The 15,048-nt window shown below is 38.6% G+C and overlaps 1 protein-coding gene across 1 annotated transcript in view; it reads right to left on the bottom strand.

Moving 5' to 3' along the window:
- Tax1bp1 (Tax1 binding protein 1) overlaps nucleotides 1-15,048 on the bottom strand; it is a gene marked incomplete in the record, with an annotated part of 66,319 nt that overhangs the window by 13,223 nt on the left and 38,048 nt on the right. Inside the window, 5 exon segments of the mRNA XM_029567565.1 lie at nucleotides 4,034-4,105; nucleotides 8,366-8,491; nucleotides 10,055-10,155; nucleotides 13,157-13,283; nucleotides 15,029-15,048. Of these exon segments, the coding sequence (XP_029423425.1) occupies nucleotides 4,034-4,105; nucleotides 8,366-8,491; nucleotides 10,055-10,155; nucleotides 13,157-13,283; nucleotides 15,029-15,048 (446 nt within the window).

Below are 15,048 nucleotides of genomic sequence, written 5' to 3'. Positions count from 1 at the left end.
ACTGTACACCACTCATCAAAGCAGCTTCTTTTTGGAACAGATGGAGGCTACTACACTTCTACAACTGGTCAGACACAGAGAATATACGTCTGAGAGATGCCCAGTCCTAAGTAATATATCTACAGTGGAACCTCTACACCTAAGGCTCATGGAACACAAAGGAATAGGCGGTGGAAAGAAAACTGGTGCGTCCCCTCAATTCTCACCAGTGAAGCTTCCTTATACAACACAGTGTGATGCAAACAGAAGGCAACAGATCAAGTATTAGAGAATAGGAGACTACAGAGTATGCGTCTTGGGTAGGACTCCTATATTAAATCTCACCCACCCGTGACTTAGGTACCATTACTGAAGAAGGGGAGAAAAGATTTTAAGAGCCAGGGTTGGTCCATGAATAGGGAAACAGAGGCTTTCAGGCTACTGGAAGCTTGCTCATGTGAACTTGCAGCAATAGTGGCATCAAGCACAAGATCCATGCCAACTCAATCAGACAAGGGCTCAGGATGGAGCAAGGGAAATGGGTGGCAGGCCAGCCCTAGCCTGGGAGCTGTTTGAGACTAGTTACTACTGGATAAGGGAGAGTAAAACCTTACTTAGGATCTTTAGATAGGCCGACTAGACTCCAGTGGATGAATGTGCACCAAGGGGCATCTGGATACAAATGCTTGACTGGGTGGGACTTAACATGATTGATGGAATGCATGAGGTCCAGCAGGGCGGGTGGGGGTAGGGCATGGATGGGGGGGCTCTAAATTTGATTAAGAACTGTTATATGAAACATACAAATGCTCAATAAAAATTTTTTTTTTAAATGATACTGAGTAAGGACCTAAAAATAGTAAGAGGGCAAGCTGTGAGTACCTGGGATGCCAAAAGTCATCAAAGACACAAAATCAGTACAAGAACTATGAGTGGGTAGGTGGGTGGGTGAGTGAGTGTGTCTGTGTGTGTATGTGTGTGACCCAAACCTGCATTCAGGCCTCAAGCAGTCAGGTAACTAGGTCAAGCCGTTTCTTCTTCTACAAGATTTTTTTTTTAATTTAAATGCTTATAAGGTATAATTCTAGCACTTGGGAAGAAGGAATGAAGATAGCTAGAAGCCAGTATGGCCTATGTAAGGAGATGCCATCTCAACCTCCCACCCTACTCCCCTAGAAAGAAAATCATTATGAGAATCAAATTTCTTAGGAATTCACTTATTCCACCCTAGTGACTCAAAGCTGTAACAATCCAATGAAGCAATCATCTACAAAATAGTACATGAAATCTAAATATAAGTCTTAGCAAAATTACAAATTATCTTTTAAAAAGAGGTATGGGGCTACAGAGATGTCTCAGTGATTAAGAGCACTGGCTGCTCTTGTAGAGGACCTGGGTTCAATTCCCAGCACCCACATGGTGGCTAACTACCATCTGTAACTCCCGTTCCAGGGGATTCAACACCTTCTTCTGACTGCTGTGAGCACATGCAGGCAAAACACTCATACACATAAATTAAAAAAAAAAAAAAATCTTTTAAAAGGAGAGGTGTGGCCGGATGTGGTGGAGCACCTCTTTAATTCCAGCACTCGGGAGGCAGAGGCAGGGGGATCTCTGAGTCTACAGAGTGAGGTCAAGGTCAGCTGGGGTGATCGGGAAACCCTGCCTGGGCGGGGGGGGGGGGGGGGGGGGGGGATGTTAGGAGGCAGGAGGATCACCAGAGTTTGAGGACAACTTGGACTACAGAGTGAGTTCAAAGTCAGCCTTGGTTACTTAGTGAAACTCTGTTTCAAAAAAAGCCTAAGGGTGACAACACTAGCAAATGAACTATAATCATTTGCTAACTTTCTAGACAAACTGTAGATCTGCGGCTCAGAGATGAATAATGAGGCTCTGACGCAGGTATCTCGAAGCATGGGGTAGGTTTCAGAATTCTTAGAAATACATTTGGGGAACAGACAAGGATTAAGTTGTTTGAAACAACAGCAGAAATACCTCAAAAGAAAAAAAAAGTAGACAGCAATTGGCCCTCGTGGCATTCCTGATAAGGTAGGGAATTTTAACTGACAATAAAACTGTGGCTCTTAGAATATTTCTTACACCAATGTTTTTATAAGGCAAAAATACCATACATTAAAACTGATCCATTAGTTTATTCATTCAACAACTACTAGACTTTAATACCAGGCAATGAATCTGGAACTGCAAATACAATGATGACTAAAACAGACATAGTCTATATTCTTCATGGACCTTAAAATTAAGTAGAAGACAGACACTTAACAAATAAGCAAAATACATAAAAATATATTTGCATAATTGATAAGCTTATAAAAATCTTGCAATGACAGAAATTAATATCACCAAACCCAACATCTTTTAGATATCTGGCTTATCAAGAACCAGCTAGACGCCTGCAATTAATCAAATTCTGATACCATATAAACATGAACTTAAGAATGACAATAAATCGGGGCTGAAGAGATGGCTCATGGGTTAAAAGCACTTGCTGCTCTTCTAGAGGGCCACGCTTAGGTTCCCAGCATCTCTGTCATCAGGCAGCTTACAACCTCCTGTAACTCCAGCTCCATGCCCTCTTCTCGCCTCTGAGGGCTCCTGTATACATGCAGCATTCACTCACAGACATACATACGTAATCTTTAAAAGCATGACAATTATAATCTGCTGACTAAAAGGAATTTAATGCTGCTGGCTGTCAGATAGGAGATACATGAGAGGTAGCACAGGTAGCTAAACAGACTATAGATAGCAGACAAAGGACATCTTTCGATGGTGACATAGAACTAAACCTTTGGAATTTCCAGCGTGACAACTTTAGACCATATCTAAATTTACATTAACAAATTGTCTTGTGGTAGGTTTTCAGGCAGTTTCAAGAGAAAAAGGGATGGTATGAGAAGAACCAATCATAAAGTGATTAAAAAGTTGGTAATTACAGGTCATTTCCCACCTCCACATACTCTATCACCTCCTAGTAAGGTGGCTGAAGACTGAGTTAAGTCTTTTGGTCAATGACAATTTACTCAATCATACCTATATAAAGACACCTCAGAGAAAACTGGAAGAGGAAGCTTGAAGAAATTCCTGGTTGGTGAACATATCTATCAATGTTCTAGAAGGACAATATAACCTGAAAAGAACATGGGGGCAGTTTTACACCATCAGTTTGTCCTATGTATCTCTTCCATCTCTATGTTTCCAAAGTATATCTTTTATGATTTAAAAAAAAAAAACATCATAAAATTATTATTGTTGGGGCTGGAGAGATGGCTCAGCGGTTAAGAACATTGACTGTTCTTGCAGAAGACCTGGATTCAAATCCCAGCACCCACAAGACAGCTAACAACTGTCTGTAACTCCAGTTCCAGGGGATCCGACAGCCTCTTCTGTCCTCTGCGGGCATTGTATGTCATGGGTGCACTTACCTACATGCAGGCATAACACTCATACACATAAAATAAAAATAATAAATAAAATATTTAATTGTTATTGTTTTCCTGGATATCTTAGTAGGTAAAAGCACTTGCCCTCCTTGCAGAGGACCTGGGTTCAATTCTCAGCACCCACATGGCAGCTCACAACTACCTGTAACTCCAATTCCAGAGTATATGACACCTTCTTCTGGCTTCTATGGGAACCAAGCATGGCTAGCCTAATGACTCCACTAATAGCTGCCATCTGAAGGAGAAGCAATTGTATGCAGCTGAGCCTTAACCTGTAAGAGGTGGGCAATGCTATATATTACAACTGGTTGTAGGATAACAGTGGATAGGAAAACTGCTGCATCACACATACATAAAGACAAGAAAGGGTCCTTCCTTATAGTAGAATGAGAATGGCCAACTGAGTGATAAAGTTGAAAAATCTAAATTTTGGTAACACAGCATCCAACATGGAGGTACCAATGGAGAACTACTAGTGCAGTCAGGAAAGGTTTTTTTTTTTTTTTTCAAAGAGAAAATGGACAAAAGAAACCAAAGAACAAAGTTTACAGACCACTCATAATTTTTTATTAAAGTACATTTCTCAATACCTTCTCTCTGGAGATGTTTTCCAAATGTGAAGCTAGACCATTTATTTCTTTGTCTTTCTCTGCCAATTGTAGCTGAATGAAGAAAGAAATATCATTAATATTTTCATTATCTGTTTTGTTCTTACACACTGAAATCCAGTTAGTACTAGTCTATCAAAATAATTCCTATCACCAAATTCAGATTAATTTCCTCAGTTCTTAGACTCTGAATTACTTGTCGTTAATGACCAACTTCTTTTCTTTTTTTCTATTTTTGAATTTATGTAGCCCTGGCTAGTATAGAATTCTCAGTCATCCTGCCTCAGTCTCCTGAGTGCTGAGACCAATGATATGCCAACACACCTAGATTCCCCCTCTTTTGTAAATTAGCATATTGCTTATGCAGAATGGGCTTCATTATGGCATTAAACATACATTTAATCACATTCACATCCCATCACCCTATCCTGCTCCTCTTACAGTCCTGCTGACCTCCTTCCTCTTCTTACCTCATCCTTCTTCTACTTTCATGTCTTTACTTATTTACTAATGACCCAATGAGTTTCATTATGCTTACTCACAGGATCCAGCAGGATTAAGGGCTTCTTACTAGTGGTTATACCACTTAAGAAAATCTCTCTCCCTTCCCCAGCAATTATTAAGTCCCAAAATACTCAGGGAGTAGTGGGGCCTTATGAGCTACAATTATCTACCTAAGGTCCTGGTCAAGGACCCTTTTATCCCCCCATGATAGAACACTGGCAAGCCAGTAATCTCAAGTGTTGTGAGATCAAGAGTGATGTCCAAGGACAGCATTCTACCTCTTTCCTCACCTTCCTCTAGCTTTTACATTCTTTCTGATGATCCCATCTTCCATGATGTTCCCTGAACACTGGAAACAGCTTCCCTTATTCTTAAAAAAGTATTCCTTTGGCTTATGTGAAAAAACATCAATATTATTATCCTAATGCCCCTTCTTTAGTATCTACTTTTTCTTCCCAACCACAAATATGGATAGGCTATAAAGCTTTGTTCTTTGTTTTCCTTTGCCCATCTTCTCTCTCAAAACTTTCTTCCATGCTTTGAACTATCAACTCCATGATAATAAACCATAAATATTAATTCATGCAACTTCTCAGTCCCAAGTTCCAAATCTGCAAATTGTTCTTTTGAGTCAATCTCACACTCTAGCCAAAGCTGGCCTTGAATTCGGAGACTTAATTCAGGCTGGCCTTGAATGTTCTACAATCTCCTGCCTCAAACTCCCAAATACTAAGATTATAGGGATAAGCCACCATGCCTGGTGAAATATGCATTTTTAGCTGATGTCAAAATATGTTTTCATTGCTGTCTTTCCTGTATTATAGGGACAAAGTGACCCAAGCTTGCTTACTTACATTAGTTAACAGATACCCTCAAAATCAGCAATGTGACAGACGCTAACAGCTCTGACTACTTCCTCCTTCTCCTCCTCCACTTCTCAACACTTTCAGTCTCTATGGCATTCATTTATTCATTCATTCATTCATTCATTCATTCAACAACTGCCTGCCCACTGATTGCCTATAAGAGCATAAGCATTGATGGGTACAAATATTCAACAGTTCTTTCTCAAAATATTTCAGATCTTTCTTTTCTAGACTCGTGTTCTAGTCCATGGTAGGAGATCAAAAAGGTATCCAAAAGAATGTGAACTTTATCAATTCATTCTAAGAATTTCTATGTCCTCACCTGCAAACCCTTACTACCTATAAAGCTTCCATAAGGCAAATAACTTTCTAAAGGCTTCACTTCCATTGGGTCCCTTTCCTCCTAGAAAATTCGTTTTGGTTTTTTGGGGGTTTTTTGTTTTGTTTTTTTGTTTTTGAGACAAGGTCTCCCTATAGCCCCAGCTAGCCTGGAACTCACTATATAGACCACGCTGGCCTTGAACTCACAAACATCTGCCTGCCTCTGACTGCTGAGATTAAAGGCATGCTCCACCACACCCAGCTCTTCCTAGAAAATCTAAACATAATCTAGGACCCAAATTCTATTTTAGGCTTTCTAGATAGAACCTGACTTCAAAGTATATTCATGTCTAATCTCCTCTTTCATAGATAGGATTTTCTACCATGGGACATGTTCATGTGTGAAAACACACAAAAAGTAAAAAAAAACTACGAGATAGTAAAATTAATCTACTTAGAACTGTCCAGTTTTCAATCACAAAAACACATAAATTACATATAGGTATCTTAAAATACACCACATTGCATTTAGGCTAATATATTTTACTTACTAGTCAAGTAGCTTGCTACTTTTTTTTTTTAACATTCCTACAAATATCATTTATTATTTGGACTTAACTCTCTTATTTAACATTGCACTGGCAAAAATAAGCTTCATTAATTACTATTACATCACAGTATTTTATTTAGGATCACAGTAATATACCTGTGTGATAAAATCTAAAACTATTAATTTACTATATTACACTAAAAAAAAATTGAAGTCCCAAAATAATTTAACATGCAGATTTACAATACATGAACATAATGATAGCTTTTTAAAAAAAAGAAATGTATTTATTATTTTTATGTGTATGAGTGTATCGCCTGCATGTATGAGTGCACCCATGTCATACAATGCCACAGAGGTCAGAAGAGGGCTTCAGATTCCCCTGGAACTGGAGTTAAGGACCATTCATAGCCGCCATGTGGGTGCTGGGAATCAAACCTGGGTCCTCTGCAAGAGCAGTCAGTGCTCTTGACCACTGAGCCATCTCTTCAGTCCCAATGATAGCTTTTAAGATACAATTTTAGGGGTGGGCTAACTCCCTATGAGTTGTTGGCCAGGAAGGTCCCTAAGCCATTCCAACAAGTCACTGCTGATGACTGTCCATCAGAACTAGAAGGTAAGGCCTTAGTGCTGAAAACACCACATACTTTGGCTACAGGACTTAAGAGAAACCAAGCTGGAAGCTTCCTCTAGGCTGGATTGCTTTGACACTGCCAGAAGGTACTGTGCAGGCTGCTGGGGGACAATTATCATCAAATCTCACTCAGCTGTGGATCCTGTGTGCTATACTACCAACCTGCCAACAGAGGAATGACTGGGGGATAAGCAACAACCTCCTAATCAGATTTGAGGCCCACATTCCATAGGAGAGAACTCACATCTAACGTGCACCTGGTCAAAAGCCCATGACTAGGGAGAACAGAGGCCCTACTGGGGAAGCTATTACTGTTACACTGGTAAATGGATATGATTTACCTATCAGATTCCCTTCTAAATATTTATGCCCATATATTAGTGCTGCTATCAGCTTTGGTCAGAAAAGCTTCTTTTTGTAGAGGGCAGAAGTTGCTGTGCAGGTACACAAAAGTAGTCAAAATGCTGACAATAAGTGGCTGTTATCAGTTAGCCCTAATGGGATGACTATAAGCTCAGGGAACACAGCAAAAAGAACACATAAGAGTCAAAGGAAGGGGTGGAGTATTGTGACATTCTGTCTTCTGGGTGTGACACTGCTGCTGTTCCATTCTCAGCAGCTATGATTACCTGCGTAAGACCTACACAAACAAGACTAAGGCTGTCAACATTGCATCATGGAGGAGGAAGTGCTTCATGATATCCCACACTTCTCTGAGGACTTATAGGCAGTTAATAATCACTGGAGGGAGGGAAGGAGAAACATTTTCTTCAGCACTGTAGTTACTGGTAAGTTGCTTATACTCCTGTAAATAACCCATCACCAATGCTCCTGAAAGCAAACCTAATAAAACTCACTGAGTCACATGGCAGAGGGTGAGGGAATGTGAAAGAAAGGGAACTAGTTGGGAAGAAGACAACCAGCAGGAATAGGACAGGACAAGAGAGGGTAATGGGGGAGAATAGTATAAAAAATACATTGTATAGGTATAGGAAAGATACTGAAGCCTATTATGCATAATTAAATGCTAATAAAAAGGGGATTTTTTTTTTTTTTTTTTTGGTCTTTTTGAGACAAGGTCTCCTTGTAGCCCCAGCTGAGCTGGAACTTACTGCGTAGACTAGGCTGGCCTTGAACTCGCAGAGATCCACCTACCTCTGCCTCCCAAGTGCTAGGGTTAAAGGCGTGCACTACCATGCCTGGCTAATAAAAAGTTTTAAAAGATAATTTTAATACCTGTCTGAATCCAAAGAACTAAAGCCAAAATAACCAATGCATAGGGGTATCAGTTCATAATGAATAAACTGTGTTTATTAATAAACTAAATATAATTTTATCCATAGAAGAAAATACTACCTAGTTTATATTTAAAATGTATCCTGTTTATCTAAGCTATTGGTAATACATTTTCAAAAGCATGTTAGGAGTGCTAAACTTACTTTGTAATTGTCCTCTACTTCAGCTAGTTCAAGTTTTATATTTTCAGCAATTTTCACTTGTTCTTTCCATTTCAGCTCCATTTTTGCAAGTTCATCAGCATATTTATTACATTTGGTTTTCTCATCCTAAATAAAATCAATATAATTACCAAAAGATTTTACATCCTCATAAGGCAAATATCTATACCAACATAACTAAATGTTTGATAATTATTGTAACATTGCTCTAACAATATAAAGACTGAAATGATGAAATGTCAACAGAAGGTTGAATAATTCAATCCCTTCCTGTATCACAAAGAAATAAACACATGCGCGTGCACTTGCGCATGTACACACAAAAACTCAAAAACCACACAAATACAAAACACTTTGCTCTCTACTCTAAATTAGATACAATCATTTTCCCTTATACTTTAAGTACTACAAAAGTGAATATTACCAGAAAGATTGTAAAATGGGAGAAATCCAAACTATGCTATTTAAAATAAATAACCCTAGGAAAGACAGCTCATTTGGTTAACATTCCTTTTTTTCCACTGGCCAAATACAGTAGCTTAGTATGTAGTAAAAGATAGTGGCTGGGGGAGATGGCTTAATGGGTAAAGCACTTGCTGCACAAGCATGAAGACCTGAATTCAGAACCCCAGCAGTGATACAAAACCCAGGCATGGCAGTATATGCCTATAACCCCAGCAGTGGGGGAACAAAGACAGGTAGATACCAGGGGCTTGCTCGTCAGCCAGTATAGCCAAAACTACAATACCCAGATTCAAGTGAAAGATCCTTTCTCAAAAAGTGAAGGGGAAAAACAAGGGACTCTAGATAGGCTGACTAGACTCAGCAGATGGACTTGCACTGGGGAACAGCTCAGGGCACTGACAACACAGTGGGCACTAACAGGGATGACAAAGTATATGGGCTCCACTGGGGGTGAGGTGGCTATGGGAGGGTGCCAGTGGGGACAGGGGTACAAAGATGATTAAGATTGTTTGAGATGGGGGCTGGAGAGATGGCTCAGAGGTTAAGAACACTGACTGTTCTTGCAGAATACCCGGGTTCGAATCCCAGCACCCACATGGCAGCTAACAACTAACTATCCATAATTCCAGTTCCAGGGGATCCGACGGCCTCTTCTGTCCTCCTTGGGCACTGCATGACATGGGTGCACTTACCTACATGCAGGCAATATACCCATACAGTAAAATAAAAATAATAAAATATTTTTTTAAAAAAAGATTGAGATGTTCTGTATGAAATAAACACATATACACATACACACACACACACACACACACACACACACACACACATATCAATTTAAAAAAAAGTGAAGTGGAGAAAAGACTAAGGAAGACATCTTGGTGTCAATCTGTGGCTTCCACATATCCAATTGCATACCTTAGCATGCACACACACAAAGATATAATAAAATTCTCTACCTTATTTACAATACATTTAAAAAAATGACTTCCTTATAAAGTTCAAAATTTTTCCATGTATCCTTGTACAACAAATAAAAAAAAATTTGTGTCAGTTCAAATAAATACATTTTATCATGTATATAGAAAATACTGACATTTGAATGATTTTAGAAAAGAATCCTAGGATATAAATTGACAAAAACAACTAGGGTAAGCCAAGACATTTAACATCTGTTAACTTTCATTCAGTAAGGACTTAACTCACCTGCAAGAGTTGTTTACATTTATTATACTTTTCTGTTTTGTCAGCAATTTCTTTGGTCATTTCACAGAATTGATCCTTTGAGAACATGTCAAAATCTGTTTCTGTTGGAACAAAGCAGAAAACAATATTGTTTCAAAGTTTTTGTCCTTACATTATCTTCCTGTTAGAAAAACTTGGGAGAGTTAGTATATTGTGAATATTGCCAAACCTATATTCCCAGCTACTCAGAAAGCTAAGACAGAATAAATCAAAACTTTAAGGGCTACAGAAAGTTCAAGGCCAGTCTAGGAATCTTAGTGAGATCATGTCTCAAAATAAAAAGTAAAAAAAAACAAGGAAAGGGGTGGTATGGGAATCCAGATCAGTGAGAGAATATGTCCAACATACATGAGGCCCTAGGTTCTATCTCACAAAAAATAAACAAAGATACATAAATTCATTGTAAGATCGTTTTTACTTCTCTTTCAGATGGGGTTTTCTTATATAGGCAAGGATGGCCTTAACTCACAATTGTGGTGCTTCCACCTCAAATGTATGGTTATAGGCATATACCAACACACCTCAGCTCTGTGAGAATTTTTAAATATCAGTTTCGACCAGAACCAAATTAACATTCAATAAGTAAAGAATCATTCATTTTTTAAAAATAATTCACTAGAAGTATTTCTAAACTGATACCAAAACTGTTCTCACTTTAACTAGGTAAGTAGTTAGAAAGCCACCCTCCTGAGAATGCAGTTCAAAGCATTCTTCCAGTCTTTTGTCACAGTTCTGTCCTGGTTTGATCTCTGCTGCTGTGATAAAGCTTGGGAAGGAAAGGGTTTATTACATCTTACAGGTTACAGTCCACCACGAAGGAAAGCCAGGGCAAGCTCAAGCAGGAACCTGGAGGCAGAAACCAAAGCAGTAACAATGGAGGAACAATGCTTAGTGTGGCTTGCTCAGCTACCTTTCTTGTATACTTAGGCCCACCTGCCTAGGGGTGACACCAGTGACAATATGCTCAGCCCTCCTCCATCAGTTAGCAATCAAAAAATACCTAAGACATAACCACAAGTCAGTCTGATGGAGGTAATTTCTCAGCTGATGTTTCCACATGTCAGGCTGACAACTGAAGCTAACTATGAAACCTTCATTAAAGTTTTAGTAAGTGATACATATCATTCCGGGTACTATAGGTTGAGCATCATTATCCCAAAAGCTGAAATTCAAATAACACTAAAATATGCAATGTTTCAAAATTTGAAGCTTTTTGAACATCAATATGATACTAGGGAGTTTCTGATTTCAAGGTATTTATGAATTTTGATGTTCAGATTTGAAAAGATGAACTCTGTCTAAGCCAATATACCAATGTGTAAAAATCTCTGAAATCTGAAAGCATGTCTTTTTCTAAGCATTTCAATAAAAGAATATTCAACCTGAATAGAGGACAAAAAAAATGGAATGGCACAGATTGTCCTATGGGGTGGTTTCTGATTTTTTTTTAAAGATTTATTTATTTAGGGGCTGAAGAGATGGCTCAGCAGTTAAAAGCACGGGCTTCTCTTGCAGAGGACACGGGTTCCATTTCCAGCACCCATATGGCAGCTAACAACCAACAGTAACTCCAGTTCCAGGGATTCAATGGCCTCTTCTTGACCTCCCCAGGCATTGCACAATATGGGTGCACTTACATACATGCAGGCAATACACTTATACACATAAAATTATTTTTTTAACCAAAAAAAGATTTATTTAGCATTTTTATGTGTATGTGTGTGTGCCTATATGACTTTAAGTGCACCACAAATGTGTGCAGGAGCCCAAGGAAGGGAGAGGAAGGCACAGGATCCCCCAAAGCTGGAGTTATAGGAGGTTTTGAGCAGCATGTGGGTAAAGGGAACAGAACCCAGGTCCTCTACAAGAGCAGTAAGTACGCTTAACCACTAAGTCATCTCTTCAGCCCCAAAAATCTGTATTTTAAAATAATAAAGCAGAGGCTGAAGAGACAGCTCAGCAGTTAAGAACACTGGCTGTTCTTGCAAAAGACCCCGGTTTGAATCCCAGCACCCACATGGCAGCTATCAACTGTCCATAACTCCAGTTCTAGGGGATCCAACACCCTCTTCTGTCCTCCATGGGCATTGCACTACATAGGTATACTTACATACATGCAGGCAATACACATACACATACACATAAAATAATTTTAAAAAGAAAGAAAAGAAAAAGACTAAAGTAGTCAGACATGGTAGCATACACCTTTAATTCCAGCCTCAGAGGCAGAGGTGAGGGTATCTCTGTGAGATCTAGGCCAGGCTGGTCTACATAGTGAGTTCCAGGCCAACTATGGCTAAAGGGAGATCCTGTCTCAAAAAGACCAAAAAGTAAGTAAAACTATACTAAATAAGGAAATATACTTTGGCTGTTATTTTCCTTGACAGATATATGATTTACATAAAAGTGAAAATCTACAGTTAATTCAAATTATTGCATTAATCATGTGGTATATCTGAATCTGTTCTATAATAGACTAGCAAATATTTAACCCATCAGTCAGCCAATGCATACACTAATTAAAAATGTACCCTAATGATATAAACTAAGAGGGAAGAGAAGGTACTTGAGAAAGAATAAGGATATTTTCAAATGTTATAAAAAGTTAAAAATAAAATGTTACAAGATCATCATGGTAAAGAACTATTCAAACAACAAAATAAATCTCCAGGTTAGATACAGTTATTATATCACAAAATCTTGATTTTTCAACTCTATCACTTCTTAAACATTAGTCCTCTGTCATTCTATATTTTGGGTAAAAGAAATTCTTCCACTTCATTAAACAGAGGACTTTGTTCCATACGGCTCAAATTAGTTCTCCTAGCACCAATTCATTTCTTTAACACATAACTCAAGTATTAATGTACACTCACTTTGTATATTCACATGTATAACTTTATCTTACATTAGCACCCTTATTTCCCCCTTTGCCTCAATCCTCTCCTAAGAATTTATGCAAGCACCCTGAAATCCTCACGCATGGAAGGCAGTAATAAATTAGCATATAAATACTTCTCAAGGATGGTCACTCTGCACAGAAAGATTAAAGAAGATTTTTACCTGCAGAAGACACTGGTGGCTTTGTATCCATGGTAGAAGCACAAGCAGCTGGGTCTGTGGTTATTGAAGCATCATTCACTTTCTGCTGATTCCCAATTCTTTTGGTGAAGACACTGTGAGTATTTGCCTATTTCCAAGTGTTAACAATAAATTTTAAATGAGTCATGTTTTTTTCCTTTTCTAAACATGCAAATAACCATAAAAGTACACAGTCCTAAAGTCCTGAAAGTTCACAAAGCTATTGTTGTTTTAAAAGCCAAAAGGAATAGTTACACACATCATTTTCCTAATTAATGTAAATGTTCCTTTTTCTCATGAAATCACCAAAACTGATCATTCATAGACATCTCACAAGTCAAAATGGGCTTAGGAAGCCACAAATCACAATCTATGCATAAAGGCTTTCTTTAGAAAGCCCTTCCTCCTTCATTATCATGCATGTGTTCCTTGCTCCCATGTGTATTTCAGAACCTAAATCAGTAACACTAGAAAAATATCTGTATATTATTAACTGGTACAACTCTCAATTCCAGATTTTAAATGTTTCGTTTATATTATATAATCATTTCCAGGATTGCCTCACAAATCTTGCATTTGAAGTACAATTTAGTGATTACATTAATACACAAAATCCTCCTTATGAAATTTCTTTCCTTCATTACTAATCGACCTATCTACTCCTAAATGAAATATAAAAGAATAAGCTAACACTTTTTATCTCTTCCTAATGTGGTAAAAATAAGTAGCATGGGAAGAATTCAGCAATGACAACTAAGAAAGTAATGACATCTAAGACCCCTAGGGCTGGAATGATGATGAACTGCAATGAAGGCATCTTTGTCACAAGTGAGATTTAATAATACGTATTGAGTTTTAAGTGACAAAGATACTAAGCAAGAACTTAAGAGGGTAATAGTCTAAAGAAAGAGTACTTGCTCCTGCTTTTTCTTACTGCTGCTCCTGCCTCCTTTAGTGGTTCTCGGAGAAATATGAATTTCAGATTTTAAGAAGAAAAAAAAAGGATTACCATTACAGTATTAGGTCAATGACCTAAAAGTAAGAAGTGATAAACTGTAGAATAGCTCAGCATGTATGTACAAGCCTAAGGACTTCCCGAGTCCAATCCTCTATCCCTGGGACCCACAATGTGGAGGAGAATCAACTCCGCCTGTACATTATCCTCTGAGCTACATACATACATACACATATATAAATATATAAAGAGAGGGGGGAAGGGAGGGAGGGGGAGGGGGAGGGACGGAATGACGGTAACAATATCATATCCTTCCGGAACCCCAGGGTGGGCAGCAACACGTGGTGGTCTGGTGGAGGTCGAAAGGTTGGGAGTTGGAGGCCTTCAACTCATTTTGTATTCCATTTCAGGCACTCTGCTCAAGAAGCATCCAGAGGTAATGGAGGCTGAGAAGCCGGGAAGGAGGGGAGGGGAGGTAAGAGGGGAGGGGAGGGGAGGGGAGGGGAGGGACAGGGACAGGGACAGGGACAGGGACAAGACAACACAAGAGAGATGACTCAGTGATTAAGAACCTGCAAAGAACTGGGTTCAGTTCCCCAGCATCCACATGGCAGCTAAAAACCATCTGTAACTGCAGTTCCAGGGGATCTAACATCCTCTTCTGGCCTCCAAAGGCACTGTATGCACATGGTGCACTTACACACAGGCAAAACACTCAAATACCAATTTAAATAAAAATTAAAAATAAATAAATGTAACAGAAGATTCAGTTTGTGTTTAGAAGAGATGAAGCAATAACCTGCATTCAAAGATTAATATTTGGAATAAAATAAATTTTAATTGAAAACAAAAAATTGATTAAGAAAAGTTTTGTTACATAGGAATTCAGTGACACTTACTGACTGGTCTGAAAGTTTGT

Source organism: Nannospalax galili, unplaced genomic scaffold (assembly GCF_000622305.1).
Source record: "Nannospalax galili isolate Female #2095 unplaced genomic scaffold, S.galili_v1.0 scaffold158, whole genome shotgun sequence".
NCBI lineage: Eukaryota > Metazoa > Chordata > Mammalia > Rodentia > Spalacidae > Nannospalax > Nannospalax galili.
This window is presented reverse-complemented; position numbering and strand designations above follow the sequence as displayed.